The sequence below is a fragment of the Ambystoma mexicanum genome, chromosome 2p, assembly GCF_040938575.1.
Source record: "Ambystoma mexicanum isolate Mex_15411 chromosome 2p, UKY_AmexF1_1, whole genome shotgun sequence".
Classification (NCBI taxonomy): domain Eukaryota; kingdom Metazoa; phylum Chordata; class Amphibia; order Caudata; family Ambystomatidae; genus Ambystoma; species Ambystoma mexicanum.
The window spans coordinates 532,086,873-532,107,843 of NC_090923.1; the positions used below are offsets into that span (position 1 = coordinate 532,086,873).

At 48.8% G+C, this 20,971-nt stretch overlaps 1 protein-coding gene across 3 annotated transcripts in view; it reads right to left on the reverse strand.

Annotated features, from left to right (window-relative positions):
* ACAD9 (acyl-CoA dehydrogenase family member 9) overlaps positions 1-20,971 on the reverse strand; it is a 1,303,923-nt gene that overhangs the window by 866,342 nt on the left and 416,610 nt on the right. For all 3 annotated transcript variants that reach the window (XM_069643962.1, XM_069643964.1, XM_069643963.1), the window contains exon 7: positions 10,113-10,287. In XM_069643962.1, the coding sequence (XP_069500063.1) occupies positions 10,113-10,287 (175 nt within the window). The remainder of the gene's footprint in view (positions 1-10,112; positions 10,288-20,971) is intronic.

Consider the following 20,971-nt stretch of genomic DNA (forward strand, 5'->3'; position numbering starts at 1 on the left):
GCATGGCCACTGTGTTGTCTGTCATTATCAGGACATTCTTTCCCCTGGCAGAGGGCAGGAAGGGCTTCAGCGCTAGTCTGATTGCCCTCAGCTCCAAAAGATTGATATGTAGTTTGGATTCCAAAGGAGACCAATGACCACTGGCTGTCAGATTGATGGCGTGGGCTACCCACCCTGTGAGTGAGGCGTCCGTCACTATGGTTCCTCCTTCAGGATATTTTCCACGCAGGCCCAACATAGAAGATCCTGCGTAACTTTGATCGGGAACTGCAGTAGATCCGACATCCGTCCCGAAAACTGGGACCATTGTGTTCGAAGAGCCCACCGTAGGGATCTCATTCGTAGATGGGCCTCCGGCACCAGGTAAATGCAGGATGCCATGAGGCCGAGCAACCTTAGTAATTCGAAGGCCGGGAGACAGTGGGCATTCTGAAACTTTGTTACCATCTGGGGAATGTCTTGAGCCCTCACCCTGGGTGGCAAGCAATTTCCCAAGGACGTGTCTAAAACAGCCCCGATATACTGAAGCGGTTGGGAAGGTGTCATGTGTGACTTCTTGAAATTGAGGGAGAAGCCCAGTCTGTGTAGGGAGTGGCAGGTAAAGCCAAGGTGAGTCAAGGCTTGTTCGGGAGAACGTGACCCGATCAGCCTATTGTCCAGGTAGGGGTACACGTGAATCCGCTGTTTCCTGAGATGCGCTGCCACAACCACCACCATTAGTTTGGTGAAGACCCTCGGGCGGAGGACAACCCGAAAGGCAGGACTTGAAACTGATAGTGCGAGCCACTAACAGCGAACCTCTGGTATTTCCTGTGCTTGTGATGGATTGGAACATGAAAATAAGCATCCTGAGGTCTAATGACACCAACCAATCCTGTAATTGTAGTGCCTGAAGGATCTGAGAAAGTGTGACCATCTTGAATTTGTCCTTCCTGAGGAACCTGTTCAAGTATCAAGTCCAAGATGGGTCTCAGTCCTCTGTCCTTTTTGGGGATCAAAAAGTATGGGGAATACCAACCCTTGTTCCTCTCCGCTACAGGCGCTGGTTCTATAGCACCTTTCTCTAGCAGGGTTAATATTTCCTGTACAAGGAGCAGATCTGGAATCCTCAGAGTGTTTCCCCGGTGGATTGGTGTGAGGCTGCGTTATGAATGGAAGGCAATAACCGTGGGCTATTGTTTCCAGAGCTCACGCATCTGATGGCTCACCATTCTTTGAGATGCTGAGACAGTCTGCCCCCCCCCCACTGGTCACACGTGATGCAAGCTCTGAAAGTGGTTTTGAAGCAGTTGCTGCAGCTGCTGATGGCAAGGTGGTTTATAGTGATTGCATCGAATGCCAAAGCATCGAATGCCTTCCCATCTAAAAAAACATTGAATGCATTTTCTTTCAATTTTTATTTTTAATGGGGGGCCCCCCAGCTCCTGTTTTTTCATAATCATAATAAAACCTTTACCTTTGAAAAAAATGCATTTGATGTTTTTTCCCCCGATGCATTTTTTTCCATGCTTTTGGCATTCACTGCTTTGTATTCGATGCAATGACTGGATACCGGCAAGGTAGCTGCATCTGGCTTAGCACCTCTACCTTGTCCACCACGAGGAAACTTTAATTGGCCTCATTGGCCATTCCTCTCACCTTTCCAAATGAGGAATAGTAGCGAAAATATAGCTCCCTCCATGGCTGTGCCGCCGGACGAAAAGGCTGAGGTTGCCTCATAGCGGCCTCTAAAGATTTGGCAGCCGCCTGCGAGGTCTGCAACCTCTCAATGCTCTCGTCAGCCTTGCTGCCACAAAGGTGAGACCCATCAAATGTCATGTTGAGAAGACAAGCCTGCACATCCGGTACAAAAACCAGACTTCTGCAACCACACAAATCAGCGCATCACGGTGGCTGTGGCCATGGACCTGCTGATACTATCTGCAGTGTCCAATCCAGACTGAAGGGACTCGCACATGGCTTCCTTGCCGTCCTTAATAGCTAGGAAGCCGTTCCTTTCATCCCCTTCTGGAATATGCTCCACTGCCATGGATATGAACTCCCACAGAGTGTACGAAAATGTTGCTAAGGCAGATGTGGAGCTGGACAACTTTAGGGCCATACTCCCAACTGAAAATACCTTCCGTGCCCACCCATCCACATGCTTGTTGTTCCTATCAGGAAGGATGGTAGGGTACGCTGCCTTGTTTGAGGTATCCGTGGCTGCCTGGACCACCAGACTCTCCGGAGTGGGGTGTTGGGACAGGTAGCCCAGGGTCGCTACTGGAAGGGCAATATTTTCTTGTAAGGGACTTGTCCACCGACGGATTGGTGTCCGGGTTCTCCCAATTTCTGGCACCCTTTTTTGCAGAGCCACATGGAAGGGTAATATGGGGTCAGTAGACTGGGGGTCTGGATCAGCCCAGATACTCCACCACCCTGGACATGAGCTGCTGGTATGAGGAGTCGACGTGCTTCCCTGGTTGTGGCCTGCCAAACTCCAATTCGGAAGAGGTATCACAGCTACCTCATTATGTAAGGTGTCGCAAAGGTTTTGCATTCTACTCTCTTCTGATATCAGGCATTCCGGCACATTGGGGGTTTCATACTGAAGACCAAAGGGAGCATCCTCCTCATCAGACCTTTCTTCTTCCTCAAAAATGGACGAGAGGGATTTAAAAAAATCCTTCTTGGGTAGAGGGGTAAAGGTCTTTTTTCTTGCATAGAGCTCACTGGCTTGGCCTTCTTAGGAGGCTCTTCAGGCACAGGAGGCTGAACTGACACCTGGCGTCTATGGCTTCGGTTTTGGCATCAACAGTGGCGTCGATGGTGCCGAAGGCTTATTTGAGGTTGGTGACGCCACCGGCTCCTTTGAGGTTTTTGGCACCAAGGGCCTCGAGTGTTTTGCAGGCTTTGAGCGTGTCGACAACCTCGAGAAATCGCCAAGTCTCAAGTGATCTTTCTCCAATCGAGGCCTCGAAGGTTCTCGATGTGGATCATGCCGTCCAATCGGGCTCGATGGTGCACAAGTTTCCGGTCGAGACCGCTCGTTGCCGCTTCAATTTCACCCTTTTGGGGGTGCCGCCTGAAGAGGACGATGAGCATGGTGACCGGTGGTGCCTCCTTCTCGAACACTTTGTAGAGGACAAAGAGTGGAGTGAGCCACTGCGGGACCTTGAACGCTTATTCTTCTTACGCCGGGGAGAGTCGCCTCTCGTTTTGGTGGATGAATAACGAGCAGGTTGGGACTTATGGGGCTTAGATATTTCGCCTATCTGCAGCTTTCCCTTTCGCTCCTGCAAGGCCTTTCCAGTATTCGCCTGACACTTTGAACAGGAATCTGTGTCGTGGCCTTGGCCCAGGCACCACAGAAATAGACGATGTGGATCCGTGATAGACATCTTGGAGCCGCACTCCTTGCATTTTTTGAAACCCGACCGAGGGGTCGTATGTGTAGAAGATGACATTTTCTTCGAGTATTTTAGAAAAAAATAACTACGCAGTTACAACTGAACAAGGCGCGCTGAGTTTCGTGGCAAACCTGTTTGCAGAAAAACAGAACTGAGGGCAACGGGCACCGTGCGTGCTACTTATAACATCCGATGTCGTCACCCTCGACGGAGGCCCTCGAGGGACATCGACTCAATGCCATCGACACAGGGTGCCCTCTGCCAAAAAAAAATTCCGAAGCAGCCGAAGCTGGACATTAGATGTCAAAGATGACTTATACGTTGGAGGACACAATCCGTTCGAAATAATGTTTCTCTGTGGTGTGGACCCTAAGGAAGCGGAGGCCCTACCTCTATGGGACCCATTTCACTGTACAAACTGACCATAATACCCTTAAAGTGCCTCATGAACATTAAGAGAGAGAAGAAGTTGCTCAGGTGGTCCCTAAGCCTGCAAGGGTTTGACTTCACCATTGAGCCTAGGCCAGGTGTTCAACATAGCAATGCTGATGGGTTGTCCAGAATGTTTAACCAACTTGAACAAGAAGCTCATCCAGGGGTGGATTAGTTCCCCCTGTCCTTGGTCTGGGAGGGGTAGTGTTAGGAAAGATTTCCATTTATGTGCAAATTTCCCTCCAGTTGTGAACCCCCCACACCCCCACCTTTTTGCTGTTGTCTGACCATCCTAGCCTGACTTTTTGCCAGTGGAGCCCAGCCTTCTGCTACACTCCGCTTGGTTTTCGGTTACTTTGTTATGGGGAAACTGACATGCCCTTAAAGACAGTAAGTTCTGGGAGACTGTTACACTTAGTCTTTCACTTACTTGCTAGTTCTTAGCAACATTTTATCATTGCACAAAGCACCTTACAGTACAGTGTGCTGGGGCCTTCCTTTCGTTTTTAAGGTCAGACACCCTCAAAGGATTTTTCGGTAGATGTACAAATGTGCCTTGGACATAGCTTGTAGCAGCTGTTATTTTTCATGTATTTTTAACCCTTTCGTGTGGCCCATACCACGTTTACCGCGTTTGGCCCAGGACAGCGGCCTGGCCCCAAAATGGCCATGCCACGAGGTCCTTTGTTCTGCCCTTTGGCCATCTTGTCCCTTTGCCTTCCCTCAGGTCGAGCAGTCCAGGAAAAATCCATATTTGGTCATGCAGACCGCCATGCAAACCAAAGCTTTCATGGGCTTCTGCATGCCTTGTGTGTGTGCCTGCAGGATGTGGGCTGGACTGTCTAGTTCCAACACATGTCCTGGGTGCTAGGATCTCTGGTGTGCTGGGAATGACTGGGACCACCGTGGTCTGTGATTGGTCCACGTCTGGGATGGCTGTATGTGAGCAGATATTTCATTGGGTCCTTTTCATTTTGGCGCAAAGGAAATTCGGGATAAGAGAAGGCATCTTAGACCCATTCCAGAGTTCACACCGAACTTGGGATAGGAGCCAAGTATACTGAAACTAAGAAGCCGAGCGGAGGAACCGCTGGTGACCTGCTGGAAGGTTTGGAAGCCTGAGCCCACTGTCGTCCCGTTGGACCCCCTGTTTCTGATCGAACTTAGAAGGTCTGCAAAGGCACTTCGACCCATTGGAATAGTGCAACTAACTATTCTAGGCACCTCCACCTTAACCTGTAAGTGAGCCTTCTCAGAAGTGTTCCTGGGCCAACCAGTGAACTGACCAGCTTGCACAGGACCTTTGCCCTGGAACCGCCGCTGTCTCAAGTTGACACTTGAGCATTTGGAGATTGTAAGCTTTGGATAGAAGGCACTCTCCAGCCGAGTTTCGTACACCTAGCATTCTTAGGTCTGGAATTTGGAGAGTACGCCTGAACCCAAGTGTACACGATCACTGTGTCACCCAGCCGTGGTGACGAACTTTGTGGATGCCTTACTGCTGTGACCTCCTGTGCCCACAGACCCACTGCAGTGGATTTGGCCTGATCCCCATCACCAGGAGTAGAGAAATCGCCACTGTCCTGCCACAAAATCATCCCTGGAACGCAGCCCCTGAAAAAGACAGAGCCGCACAATTGCAGGATTCGAATCTGCCACCACAGTGAACTCGACTGCCGAAGTTTGGTCCAGAGTGTGCCGAGGGTGCGTGAGTACTTGCAACCCTTACATCCATTCATTTTTACGCACAAGTGTCCCCTGAGGGCCACTCTCCTTTATCAAGGTAGCCTGTGCTACTGAGCTATTCCTAACTCTTGAATCCTGTTCTGCCCTCTTGGGGAGACCCTTCTCAAATAGCGAGAACAACTTCTTCACTGCTTCACCCACCTTCCTGAGCTGCCACAGCCCCTCTAAGAGACCCCGTTTTGGCCCAACCGCAAGATCGCGTGCATCAGCACCGAAAGCACTTTTGAGCACAAGGCTCCTCTCATCTTAGGGATTGGACTGCCTCTCAGTTAGGGTTTGAAAAGTGAAGGACTGCCTAAACAATATTTGCACTGTTTGCTCCCTTTCTTCACAGGTTGTGGACCCTTACTGTGTACTATTCCTTTAGGCCATTGGTAACACTATATATGTTTATTAGTAGTCTTGTGTTGGTTTAGTTATTACTGTTATTTGCTTTGTGTTTGATTTAAAAAAAGTCCTTTAATAAATGTATATGTATTTTTGATATATACACCTGACAGAGTAATTTGTAGTGTCATTTACTGTGTGTGCTCATTGTGGGCTTTCAATCACGCTCACCCCTCCTGAGACCTAGTCTTGACCGCCGGCAATGCTACCTCGATTGGGCTGGCTTGTCCAGAAGGTTACTCTGTTCCAAGAAACTAGGCTGGCCTTCTGAACCTCTGCTCACTAGGTCAGAGTTCAGAAATCCATCTGAACAATAAGCGCCTCTTCTCAGGAAATCCCTCACGGGTATTTGCACCTCATTTCAAGCGCTTCCCTGCCACATCGAATTTCCAGCAAGACCTCACAATATCACTTCCCTGCCTCCAGTTCAAAAATATTTGTTAATCACTTCTCTCATACTTCTCCTTCCGGTACTGATAGGGCCAGGTCGACTGAGACTTTAACTAGGCCAAACACCATTTTGTCTTTTAACTGTAAATACGGCAAACAAATGAATTGTCAAATGGGTCCTCTGGTGTCATAAGGATTTTCCTTCTGCCTTCTCCCTTACCTAGCATTACTCATGTCTATAGGCTGGCTGGTTGAGGAGCGTGTTCACAGAGACTGCTTACTCTCCCGCCACGTGCTTCCCCCCATATTCCTTCCACTTCCTCAGCTGAAACAGCTTTCTTTCCCATGCTTAGACTGTGGGCTACACTGCATGCAGTGTTCAAATTTCACTCTTTCTCCTAAACATTAGGCCCTATGCGGGACTCCAGCCAGAAATAAAAGATTACAAATATACATCTTTTTTTTAAAGGGAGGAAAGAAAAAGCAGGGCAAAGGGGAGCTCTGGGCAGGTGCGGCTCGTCCATAATGGCGAGGGGTAGTCGACCCAGTGGCCCCCTCACCCATTATGGAGGAGTAAGCCCAGAGACACACTGAGCGCTCCCTCAGCTGCTTTCGCCAGCGGAGGGAGCACCCCTGGTTTGAACTGTCAAAGGGAAACACTTACTCCCTTTGATAGTTCAGTTTCCCAGCCGCACATAATCAACGAGCCATACAAGGCTGGGGGCGCTTTGCTTCGCCAGTCTTGACTAGCTCATTGGAAATGCGGGCTGGGGAGCTACATGTATGTATGTGCGAGGGGGGGCGCCCCTGCACCTCCTTCAAATAGAGCAGGCTGGAGCGGTGCATTTCAGCACCCAGACTCAGGCCACTGCATGCATGTGCAGGAACCTCTTGCTTCCCCATTCCTGTTCACGATGCAGGAGCGGTATCGCTGGGGAGGAAACTTCAGGACTCAGGAAGAAGTTAAGTTTATGTTAATTTATTTTGTATTAATTTATGTGTATGCTTGCGTTATGAGTGAGTGTATAATGATGGGTTCTCCTGTGAACGATAAAGTGCTTTGTGTGTGAGTGTGTGCGTTTTGGTCCGTGGAGCTGATATTGGTGAGTGGGGGTGCAGGTGGGGGTGCGGGTATGTTGTACAACCAAGGCATTTTAAAAATATCTTTGTTGCACAATCCTGCTACCACCTGCCAAAATCAACTCTCCTTCTGAGACGCTGTGGAGCCCAGGGGACAGGGATGGTAGCTTTTTACTGGACATCCATCATAGATGTCCAGTAAAAAATACCATGTCTACCCACTGTGCCCCCCAGCGCCAAATGCAAACTGTTTGGCTTTTTACCCAATTTTATTTTAAAGTATGCTCTAAAATGCAACATTTTAACCCATTATTTCAAAAAGATCCTGGGGGCCACTCTCCCCTCCCTCCCCCACAGCCCCTCTTGATTGGTTCAGGTTCCATCGCTACACTCGGTTGCCATGGCCTATCTGGGAGAAATTTAAATGTTTATGACCCCCACACTTAAAGAAATGTCACCAGCCCCCACTGGTCCTGGGTCTGTGCTGAGAGCAGGGTGGGGTGAGCCCAGGGACTGTGCTGGGAGCTTGAAGGGGGGAGCCATGGGATAGGGGTGGTAGCAGTGTGGGGAGAGCCTGGGACATTGGTGGGAGCAGGGTGGGGAGAGCCAGGGACATTGGTGGGAGCAGGGTGGGGAGAGCCAGGGTCTCTGGTGGGGTGAGGAGAGCGCAGGCACTGTGATGGGACCAGGTGGGGGAGCTCAGGGACTATACTGGGAGTAGGGTGTGGTGATAGAGCGTGATAGTTCAGAGCGATTTGGCTTTACTGTCAAGTTGGCATTTTTTGGGAGACCTGGCCCGTCCACATTTTGCTCAGGGGTGGCAAAAAAAGTGTGAAGATCACTGTGCTAGGGTAACATCCAAGTGTGCTGGCATAAGCCAAAGCGCTGCTTCAGTGTAACCTTTCCACCGTACACCACTTCCTTCTTAGGGCGGTATTGTTTTCCAGATTTGCAGCAGAATCAATATATATATATATTTTTTTTAGGACAGTAATGATTTAAATACAAACATTTTAAAAAAGTCGCTTCATCATTGAACTCCTTTACTGCTATATACCTCTTTGCACAGAATTTCACGCACAAGAAAAAAAAAAATTCTAAACACATATCTCTAATCTCCTGGGAGACCTATGCCTACCATCCATCAACAAAGACCACCTTAGCATCTGCCTGCATGGACATTCTGAATGCTTTCCTCCATCAAACCATGGCTAACGTGCAACAATCGCCTTGTTGTTGGGGACGGGGGGACATCAGACTCCCAAAGAGTTTCCCCATTATCTTTGCCAAGCCAAACCACCCAAACGACAAGAATTACACTAATAAGGGTTTAGACCAGCCAGAGTGCCAAATTTACTTTAACTTACATGAGGCGACTTATTCACACCCTTCAAGCTAGACAACCAGAAGGCCCAATTCCTTACGACTTGTTCATAGCATAGAACACAGGTGATCAGAACTACAAGATTTGTGAAGCTGTCTTTCAAGCCACGAGCAGTAGTCTTTGGGTTGGCATTGAAATCGATCCAACCCGTTTTATTAGAACATAGTTACAAGTTTAAAATTGGCATAACCAGTTTAGCAACCAAAAATATATTGCCGCTGACACACCAACTGTGATTCCAGAGGTATACTGTAAACATACAGCTACACGAAAGACAGGAAAGAAGCCATGGCCCCTCGAAAAGTTCGGTGAGGAAGAGAACCACCTGTGCCTGAAAGATCCAACGCTGAGCCCGATATCCTCGTTTCCGACCAACCAAAGGAGAGTGTTGACCCATTCCTGTCCCTCATGAAATGGGAGCAACTTACTCGTACAACATGAAAAACTCTAGTCTAGTTTGATTTGGGAGTTTTTCACCAAATCTCAGCGGTCACGCAGAATTACCAACAGCTCCCACTCTCACGCACAAAACATTACTTACTTGAGATCACTCAGAACCTGCTTTTGCATTGCTTAGATTATTTTAACTATCACACCTTCCCAGGAATCAAAGAGCTCCAGCGGTGAGTGGAGAGACTCGAACGCAAGACATTGGAACCAGCCTTAAAGCGTAAAGCACTAAGTACCACCAGAAAATGCTTCTGTTACATTCAATCCCATAACCTCTATTTAGACAAAGGCAAAAGTATTCCTTTCATAACTTCAAACGTACATACATGAAAACAGAACGGGAAGGGTACTGAGAACCCACGCCTCTGACATGGGTTTTGAGCCCATTATATAGCCCAAACAATTAGAAAAAAGCCCTGAAATCTAACCTTTTTAAGAGGTCTTAGAAACGCATTCGGCATCCACCGAGACCAAAAAGGGACTTGGTCCCACCGAATGCTTTAACAGGATCCAGCAAGACCACCTGACCCTATGTGCTCAAAGTGAACCCTGTACATTTCCAACCAGACGTGCTGTAAATCCATCCCCTTATCCAGGTAGAGGGTTTCCTTTGGCACCATGACTCATTCAGTTCTGTAATCTGCCCACAGCGCTACATTTTGCAATTTAACTAAAAACGTTAAAAGAAAATATGCACGCGAAAAGCACAAATGGGAATACACAGTAACTGTTTCAAACTGCTTCAACCTTGCCATTCACGTTCCTTTACCATCTTGGCTATTACTTATGCAACTATTATTTACATCCATGAAACAATTATCCTCTTTATCAAACATAATGTAAATGTTTCTTACTGTTAGATCCTCGAATTCCAAGTTTATCTTCTGCTTTGCCATGACTGACTCCCCCAAATGCTCTTTCCACAAGGAAGGCAGTAATTTTGTCTTTAATAGAGCCATCTTTATCGATCACCTCAGTCCTTGCAAACACAGTGAAAATGTCTGCCAATCCCCCATTTGATATCCAGATCTGTAAAAACAAGTTTGTAGCATAGGTGATCAGCATTTCTCTTTCGCATATCTAGGACAGTGAGACACGTATAAAATCTCTGAAAACTTGAAAGATATCATTGCTTCCCCAACTCAAATCAATGCTTTAACAGCGTCTCAAGTAGCATTGCACTGTTTGCGAAGCAGCACAATCAGCAATAAAGCAACAGTGCAGAAATGCCACCTGAAGAACAAAATAATAATGAGTCTTACACAAACATAAGCATACACCACTCCTGCCACCAATGTGACAAATGCATACAATGGGAGTTGGGGGGCTTGATGTCATAGCACTGGTGATCACTTCTATTATAGGTTAACATGTTTCTGCATATTTTCCACTCACTGTGAATTAAGGGTTTTGGCTTACTCAGATTACGCTGATACACTCTTACGAAAGTACCCACACCCCATTTACAGTATCTCTCTCAAGAAAGGTCCCATGGGAACCCCATCTCTAACTCCTCCTCCCTCTCCATGTCCAGGAACAAACTAGAGGTGCATGGGGAATGGCAAAGCTATGCCTAGCCTCACCCTCAGTTTCCTGCTGTGGGTCTGCTAGATTATGCAGGTGAAGCAGTTGCACAGAAGGAAGGAAGTGGACGACTACTATGGGGGGCGAGGGAAAGGGCAGATCTACACAGGAGAGGTCGTTACAGCAAGGTCAAGGGCAATTTAACAGAAGAGCTGGGTGGGAGGCACAAAAGGCGCAGACAGGCGTTTACAGTTTCCATAATAATTTTATTCTGGGTGTAAAATCAGGTGTTTGGGTAACAAATATGGGATAGTAAACACATGAAAGTCTCTTACAACGTTTGAAGACTTGGCCTCTCATGACCATGGCTTACAATCTGTATCAGTACCCTTGTCTTTGTCCTCGGTTTGGTGGATTGTGGGGATCCCAAACGAACTTCTAGACGTGTGGTAAGGGCTTTGTGAGGCAAACAGGTTTCTTCTTGGCAGAGACTCTAGGTTTCAGCAGGTGGTTAGGAGAACAGCTGCACCTTCCACTTCAAGGCCAGCACCTTCAGGAGTTAGGGAGCTGGTTTAAGGTATCCCTCTTGGATGTCTACCTCAGGGCGCACAATTTGCATGCACCAGTAGCCCTTGGCAAGTGATATTTGACTCTTGGGGGGAGTAGGAAATGGTGAGCTGTGTGCATATATGACGACTAGTAACTTTTTAAAGTCGGTCTAGTAGCTTAACTTGAATTTTTGCCCTCTGCTCTACCTGCACTAGGGTCTTGGTCCCCAAAGTTAGTATCCTCTTCTCTTTCACTGGTGTAATCTCCTTAGCATTCAGTGAAGAATTACCACCTCGTTCCACTTCCCACCGCTATAATCTGCCATGAATCAACCTGGCCTGCTGGAGCCTCCCTGGTCATACAGGCTAAAAGGAGCATCTATTCTCCTCCCTCTAACTCTCAAAGAACTAGTCCTTTCTCACATTCTAGCTAAGCAGCCCCTCCTTCTGTCTGTCCTTTACTAATTATCCACTTCTGAAAACACTTCTCCTCACAGCAGCTTTCCAGATGGTAATAGCGCCCCCCTCCAGCCTCCTCAATATTTCTCTCGAGATGTTCACTCTCCTTTAAATGTAACTTTTTTCATAGAACCTCCTTCTCCTAATATTCTGCTATCCGTCAGGTCTCCCCTGATAAGGGCTTCTTCCACCTTCTCTAATGGGCCATCACCCAGCACTGGAGCTCAGCCTTGACAGCTTCTAGGTATCCTCTTGTAGACCCCTGATCAGACTGCCCCTCTAGCTCTTCTACCTCTCTTCTTGCTGGTTGGTCCTGGTCTACTATCCAACTCCAGAGTCTCTCAGTCTCCCTCGGAACATCACCTGCAAAAAACTACCCAGAGTTTTCTATCGCACCTGATGAGGGACCCGCTTCCTTCAAACCAAAAACAACTCCGACTGTAACAACTGTCCCCGTCTTCCAAACAACTAACTCCGTTCCCTTTCAAATTCTTTAAGAATATTCTCCTCTCTGTACTCCTCTCTCTAATTCCACTCTCCACCAAACTCCTATCAGATCACACGGAAACTGCCATTCTTGGGCTGATGCTTAGGGAACTGGATTAGGCCTATGTAGTGTGGGGTTGTCTGGTCCGATTGGGCCATGTGACTGTGGTCAGGTGGGCAGTTAGGTGTTAGGCAGAAACCTGTGCAGTTCCCTTGGGGAGCACTGCAAAAGATTTAGGACTACAGGTGTTCGCAGTAAACCCACTTGGTAGCAGTCTGTACCACCCAGATTTACCTGGTAGCTGTGGCTGAGCAGTCAGACTTTCCTCAAGAAGAGTTAGGCAGTTTGCAAAGTATACACAATTGGCACTCAGATACAATAGCACAAGCAAACACTGACCAGAGCTTTGGTATCAAGGTATATAATTATTTATTTAAAAACACACTTATTGAAACACTCCAGCACTACTATTGTAATTCACTCTAAACACAGTTACTATTATTATATATACACTCCTTATTACTTATCAGACAAGTCTTAGTTAACACCACTTATTTCCAGCCAGAGGTGAGCGCTTAACTATAGATGGCACTCCAATAAGTTAACGAACAAGGGAGGGAAAGAGGCAGAATGTAGGAAAATACACCACACTAATTTTTTTAATTGTTTTATTTATTTACATTTATATAGCGCGCAAGCAGCCCAGGGGCATTGAGGCGCTGTTACTTGCATTAAACTTAGTTACATGTTACAGGCATGGTAGAAGTTGTTGACACATTGTGAATGTTACATATATCGCTTTGGTCGTATAATACATGATACATGGAGGTATTCGTGCTGGTGTGTCTGGCCTTAAGTGAAGAGGGTGGTCTTCAACGGTTTGCGGAAGGTGGTGAGGGAGGCCTCGCCACGGATAGTGGGTGATAGGGCATTCCAGTGAGAGGGCACGAGATAAGGGAAGCTGGATCCGCCCGCTTTTGCTTTTTTTTTTTTACTCGTGGCACTGAGAGCATGTTGGTATACGGTGATCTGGTTGGCCTGGTGGAGGAGACGAGGTGTATCCTTTGAGAGAGGTATGCAGGAGCAGTGAGGTGGATGCACTTGTGGGTCAGTGTAAGGGCTTTGAATAAGATCCTTTCTTTTATTGGGAGCCAGTGGGCTAGTTTTCTGGCCTCCGAGATGTGTTCTCTTTTTGCAATGCCTTGGGCTGCCCTGAGTGCATTGTTCTGTATTACTTGTAATCTCTCTAAGTTTTTATTGGAGGTTCCTAGGAAGAGTATGTTACAGTAGTCTAGCCTAGAGCCGGTGATGGCTCTGGCTATGTTGGTGCAGTTTTCTTTGGAGAGAAAGGGTCTGACTGCATTGATAAGTCTGGCATGATATGCAGCTGCAGAGGCAATTGCGTTGATTTGTCTGTCCACGGATAGGCTGGAATCCAGGTAGACTCCCAGAGTTTTGACAGAGTCGGAAACTTGAATTTTAATGGAGTCAATGGTGAAGTGGCTGAATTGGGCATCTAGGTTTTTTAGGGTGTCGGGAGAACCTACCAGGAGGAGTTCCGTCTTGTCGGAGTTGAGGCATAGGCCGTTATCTGCCATCCAGGCTTGGATGGTGTTGTAGAGGTTGTTGAGGGTGAAGAAGTCATCGGTATAGTTACCTGTGAGAGTGAGGAGGATCTGTGTGTCGTCGGCGTAGTTTGTGTAGGAGATGCCCATGGCGTCGAGGATGAGGAAGAGGGGGCGTGTAAAGATGTTGTATAGCGTGGGGGAGAGGCAGGAGCGTTGGGGCACCCCGTAGAGTATGATGGTTGGTGAAGCTGCGGCTAGGTCCGAGAAAACTTGCATGGTTCTGTCTTGTAGGAAGGTGGTGATCCACGCTGTGGCTTCAGGGGAGAATTTGGCGGTGTTGGAGAGATGGTGGCATAGGACGCTATGATCAACGAGATCAAATGCCGCTGAGAGGTCGAGGAGTAGGAGGAGAGCTGGTTTACCCATGTCTCTTGCATCGTCCGTCTGATTTTTCAGGTCCAGTAGGGCTGTTTCAGTTCCGTGTCTGGGGCGGAAGCCAGATTGTCGGAGTCCAAGGAGTTTGTTCTCTTCAATGAAGTGTTGGACCTGCAGGTAGGCTGCTTTGTCCAGTATTTTGAGGAGGAAGGGGACAGTGGTGATGGGTCTGTAGTTGTTGGGGGAGGTGGGATCGAGCGATGGCTTTTTTAGAAAAGGGCGGACCCACGCTTCCTTGAGGGAGGCAGGGACTTTCCCTGTGGAAAAGGAGGCATTTACAAAGGCTGTTAGGAAGGGAGCTAGTGTTTCCGTGCAGTCTTTGATAAAGGAGGCTGGGCATGCATCACCTTTGCTGTTAGAAGGTTTGATGTTCCTCATTATGTTGATGATGTCTTCTTCCTAAATGGGTTTGAAGCAGAAGGGTAAGGGGGGGATCAAGGGCAGGCGGTGGGACTGGGATGTGCTTGTTCGGAAGGGCTTGTTTAGTGGCTAGTATTTTGTTTTTGAGGAGGCTAAGTTTGGATTGCATGGCCTTTTGTATTTCGTCACACCAGTCTTTGTCTTTGGTGAAATTCTGGGGGGCGCGAGTGGGTGTCTCGAGCTCTCTAAAAATGGCAAATATTTCTTTAGTGCTAGATTGGGCTTCCGAGATTCTGGATTCAAAGGATTTGGCCTTGGCTTGGGTGATTGCCTTTTTGTATTTGGTGGAGAGGGATTTAAAGACGGTCTTATCTTTTTCGGAATGGGACTTTTGCCACTGTGTGAGTGCAGCTTTTTTTTCGTCGCGGAGTGAGAGGAGGTCGGGTGAGAACCAGGAGTTGGAGTTGGTAGTGGGTTTGGATTTGCGAGGTTGGAGCGGGGCAATGGCGTTGATAGCTGCTTTGATGGCACCGTCATAAATTGATGCAAGTGTTTCAGGGTCTGAAGAGAAAGGTGGTCTGAAGGCTGGACCTTGGAGGAAGGGTAGTAATCTCTCCTTGGTGAGTTGGCGGGAGCTTCTGGCGAGGCAGGGAGGGAGAGGTTGGGGTGAAGGGGTAGCTGGGGAGCAAGTGGTGAGGATGCTAAAAGTGACGATGTGGTGGTCAGACCATGGGGTGGGAGTGTTTCCTGTGATGATGAGTGGACAGTTGTGCTGCGCTATCCAGTCAAGCGTTCTACCCTGGGTGAGAGTTGGGCTAAGTATGGTGTTCTTGTAGCCTAGGGCCTTGAGGGCAGAGTCAAGGGATTTTGCTGCTACGTCCTTACTATCCTGGAGCCCTAGGTTGACATCCCCTAGGAGAATGGCTTTAGATTGTTTTTTGAGGTTGTCAGATAGGAGGTGGATGAGAGAAGCTTGAAAGTCTCCTACTGGGCCTGGTGGGCGGTATACAGTGTGCACAGTAATTGTGCAGTGGGGGGAGAGAGTTATTTTGACTTGGAGGTAGTCGCTGTTGTTGTTAGGGGATTTCTCTACCTTTCTGACTGGGAGGTAGTCCTTGGCGATGATTGCTACACCTCCACCTTTGGAGAGGCGGTCTTGTCTAGTGATGGAGTACTCAGGGGGCAGTGCGAGTGAGAGTGCAGGGCCGGAGGCCTCATGTACCCAAGTTTCTGAGATCATGAGTAGATCTAGGTCTTGGGAGGTTAGGAGGTCGTGATGTCTAGAGCGTGGGCATTGATGGATCTAGCGTTAATCATGGCGCATTTCAGGTGGGGTTCAGTAGTGGCTGTGGGGGGGGGGGGTTGTGATGGGAGAGGGTGGTGTGGAAGGGCTAGGTGCAGTGAGAGTGTCGGGGGAGGTGGCCAATATAGATTCTGCACTGGGGGCTCATTTTCAGAGGTGGTGGACACCTGTGGCATAGCATTTGGTACAATAGCATTCAAAATGGTGGTAGAAGATTTACATATCACAGATTTTACACTGGGGGTGGTGGTGGACACATGAACCTTTACATTTGTTAGGGGGGTAGGACAATTGTGTGGTGGGTAAAGTACTTTGTCGGTTGCTGTGTTGGTGCTACTAGTAGTGGATAAGGTCTTTGAGGCTATGTGTCGGAGCCTGGCCTTAACAGCAGATATAGAGGGTTGCAGAGTCCGTGAGCATAGCCGTGTATTGCGGGTGCTCGTGGGGGTGGGATGTGAGCTGAAGGCGGCTTCAAAAGTACGTGCACTCAATCTGCAGAGCCTTAAAGAGTCTCATGGATTGGAGAGAAGCTTCCTTGGGTAGTGCTTCTTACCTTGTAGGTGCCGCATGGGCATTGGGCAGGCGAGCTGCAAAGAGCTGCAAAGAGCACCGGAGGCCTTTGCTTACGGCCTTCGCTGCTCGGCTTTGCCTCTCGGCCCTCTCCCCCTCCATATAAAGCAGGAGGGGAGGGGCGGGCGGGGCAGCGAATCGGGACACAGGCCCGCGGCGGTGATTTCCTGGTCATATTTTGTTGATCCTGCTTCCATGGTGACGGGGGCCATCTTGCCTGGTGCTTCCATGCACGCGGCTCGTAGCGGGAACAAAGGGGAACACGCGGCCGCTCCGACCTGGGGGATAACAGCTGATTCAGCGCTCAGCTGGTCGAGGATGCTTCTTGAACGCAGCGGAGCTGCAAAGAGCACCGGAGGCCTTTGCTTACGGCCTTCGCTGCTCGGCTTCACCTCTCGGCCCTCTCCCCCTCCATATGAAGCAGGAGGCAAGGGGCGGGCGGGGCGAGGCAGCGAATCGGGACATGGGCCTGCGGCGGTGATTTCCTGGGCATATTTTGTTGATCCTGCTTCCATGGTGACGGGAGCCATCTTGCCTGGTGCTTCCATGCACGCGGCTCGTAGCGTGAACAAAGGGGAACACGTGGCCGCTCCGAACTGGGGGATAACAGCTGATTCAGCGCTCAGCTGGTGTAACGCTCACCTGATTCCCGTAGAGGCGCCGGTCTTGACTGGGCGTATACCGTATCTGGCTCTTTGGGCTGGACCTCTGTGCACTGTATGTCTGACTTGAAGGGTAAGATGTCTGCAGATAGAAAATATGGGATTAAGGAACTGGGTTATTGAATGTCTCTCTTCTTCCCTTTCTCTTCTCCTGTAGAACCCCAAAGGTTAACGCTCTCACCTTAGGTAAGTGAACGCCGTGCTCTCCATCTGCCTCGGGGCAGATTGCTGTAACCAGTTTCTTCACTGGATAAGGGGAGCAGGCCTCTTGACTTCAGAGGACTGCTGTCCGTCGTTTACTGCACGAACGGTAAGTTTCGAGTAATTCTAATGTCTTTAAAGTCTTTAGTAATGATGTTTCTTGTTTTGCAGGGTTCCGGCGATGGCGGATGACGGGCTGAAGTGAGTTGAAGATGGAGCCCGTGTGATTAATAGAAGCGCCTGGAAGCACGTAAGTAAGCGCTTGTTGCCTGCTTCACGATGCGCTCTAACTGTCTTTTTATTTTGCAGGTACAAGTTCGGAGCGGCGGCAGGGTGCCGGAATACCCACTGGGTTAGATGTAGAAAGGAGTAATGGCACTTGAGTATTAAAGTTCCCCAATGTCTTTAAACGCACCTTGTTTTGTCTTTCAGATGCCGGAATGCAGCGCGAGGCGTTGGTGACAGCCGATGGACCAGGTAAGTGAAGAGCTGTCACTGAAGACCGTAATGCTAACCTGTTCTTTCTTGTCTTTATAGGTGTTGCTGAAGACTGGATTCAGGATGGTAAGCCTTTTTCCTTAGGCCCAGGATCAGATGCAGAAGACACGATGAACGTTCTGCTGCAGAGGATGCAGAATAACGCAAAGCAAGATTCATCCATCAGGTGTGGTTTAAATAGCCTCCTGTAGTGCTTAGGTGTCCCCTTCCACAGCCACGCCTAGGTAAGAAAAGAGTTCCTGCTTTCCAGAAGAGTTCCAGTGTTCTGAATCTAGGGAGTGGCTCCTGCCCCACCCAACAGGAAAATTAGTTCCAAACAGAAGAGGATCAGAGGCTCAACTGGCAGGCAAGTAAGCAGCATGGTCTGCTGCAGGTAAGTCCACCCAAGCATTATGAGCCCGGCGCTTCCAGCGCTGGGACTGGGCAGCTTTATGAGCCTGGTGCCACTGGCGCCAGGACTGGGTCCAAAAGGTCCCAATTGGGACTGGTTGGCACTCGGAACCTGGGTTATGGATCTGCTTCCAAGGGAGTTGGGAAAACCCTGACCTTTTGGAAGCAGAGATCATGACAGCTGGTCGAGGATGCTTCTTGAACGCAGCGGAGCTGCAAAGAGCACCGGAGGCCTTTGCTTACGGCCTTCGCTGCACTAATACTTAGGAACTCTTAAGCAAGGCAGGAAAGTCAAAAGTTACTTGTGAGCCAAAGTCCATAGGCTGGGCCCACTCTTGGAGAGCAGGGTACAAATGCACCCAAGATCACACAATGACAACAGGCTTAAAAAGTCTTGCAGGGAGTTTCAGAAAGGTTTTAGTTGGGCTCAGAAAAGTTTAGCAAAGGTGTCCCAGGCTAACCCAGGGTCGAAAGCCGGGGGCTAAATATACCCCGTACAGTCGGTTGCAAGGGAAGCCAGGTGGAACACGGTACCTTATGTGGAAAGGATCCTCCAGCGGGGACAGTTGTTCCTGGCAGCGGGTGCAAGTCGTGGCGTCGTCCAGAGGAAGAGAAGATCTCGACGTGGAGGAAAGATGAAGGTCGTTGCACTGCCAGGGAAGAAACCAGCCACAGAGTTTTCCGGTTAAAGGTACTACCCTTTGATTTGCGGTAGTGGTAAAACGTGGTATCCCGGTTGCCGGGGTGCTTGGCACAGGCAAGGCGGCCACGAGATGCTCCAGGAAGCGAAAAAGGAAGCAGACTGGTTATCCCCACCAGTCGAAGGAAGAAGACTCTCCGGGCTGGAGATCTCCTCTGTCGTTGGAAAAAGTGGTGAGACGGTTCAGCAGGGCTCCACCGGTGGTGTCGTCGTAGCAGGTCGGCTCAGCTTCTCCCTCGTAGGATTCTTAGGTCCTGTGGCGACCTCTGAAGTTCCAGTCCCCAAAGCCCTGCTTTTATGCAGAAAACCCCCATTCACTCAGCCTAGCTGTCACTCAAACATGCTAAGTGGTGAGCCGGCCGGCTCACCACTTAGGCCAATCAGGACGGAGTGCGACTTGAGTTGCCTAGGCAACTCAGTCCAGGGTGCCTAAATCCCCCTCCACCCCTCCTAAGTACCCCAGACAGAGTGGCACCACTTTGGAGGGCTTCTGTGGAGAAGCACACCAAAATAGTGGAACAAAGGGCTCACCTTGGGTTGGAGTCACAGAAGCGAACACAAATGCCATTTTAGAACCGAGTTCTGGCAAAAAATACCAACCGGAGAATTAATATTAAATAAACCGGCGGTATGTTCGAGGCTATAGGAATTAAATAAAGTTGGTAGCCTCGAACAATGGGAAATCCCATAGGGATATATTCGCGGTCGAATATAAAAAGTAGTATCCACTGCCACCAGCCAAAACTCGATCAGGGGGGACGGAGACGTGCCCCCTCGACTAACAGACCCCGGGGCAATCGAATTGCCCTGGCCAGTACATCCACAATATGATGGTTTGTACTGGTTCTGTTCAGAATTTGAGACTAGTAAAGTCAATGGTGACTTTACATGCCCTGGGAGACAGTAGTCAGTCCCAGGGTATGGAGTCTATATTGGGGGGTCACTATGACACCCCTGTGTTACTGCACTGAGGCTGCGGTGTAACATCAGCAAAACACATGAAGCCCTATGGAGTAAAAGACCCCATAGCCCATTAAACACATCTAGAATCAAAGAGACACACTGAAATCAAAAAATAAATCCCAAAAATCCAGCAAAGCTGCTGGGGGACTCACTAGGTTAGGAAATTCAGCCTAAACAGAAAATTCTCCCTAACATTAGGGAGTTGGCCTCAGTTTATATGAAAGAATCCTGCCGTACTGGATGGAAAAGCTAACCTAAATGTGTGAAGTCTACTTCCCTTCCTTTTGGGGTCCTGCACACATTGCATGCTCCAAATCGGGACATCTGTATTGTCAGCGTGTACATTACATGTCAGGAAAGCTTTTGGTTATTGAGGGAAGCTGTTTGGTGTGAATGTTTGTTTTGGTGAGATACAGTGAAGTGCACCCTCTTGCGCTACTGCACACTTTGTGTGTGTTCTGCCATGGCTATTTGAATTACACAGCTGACAGAATTTAAAAAAGGGTGTTTTTCATTTGAGCCTCTATGATCAGAAAAAGCCTTAATGTAGAGAGAGGAAGGGAGAGTAGGCAAGTCTCTCTACTGTACACCTTCTAGTGGGCACAGCTGCTTCTTCTCTATGCTGATCGACAAGTACTCTGCACCGAAAAAGCAGAGGCGTAGCCAGGATTGTCCAAGAAGTGGGGCTTGAAGCTGATGTAGTTGGGCCCACTGCAGTTACATTAACATCTGCAAATCCCACGCAGAGCTGCGAAGTGGGCATTTACAGATTTTGGTTGGGACTTGCCCGCTCAGGCCCTACCCTTTCTACGCCTCTGCGAAAAAGCCAATCTCACGTTCAATGGCATTGAAAATATTCTTTCCATTGCGAAGTTGCTGCCAACCGATGGCGGAAAAAAAAAAAATTTGATGATGGCTACGCATGAATGATCATGGGTCCTGGAGCAGATAGGATAGGGATAGTGCGACAGGAACGCCTCGTCGACGCCCTGTTTCTCGAATTAAAGAAAAATGTTTGTTTTACTCTGAGTCAACCATTTGATGG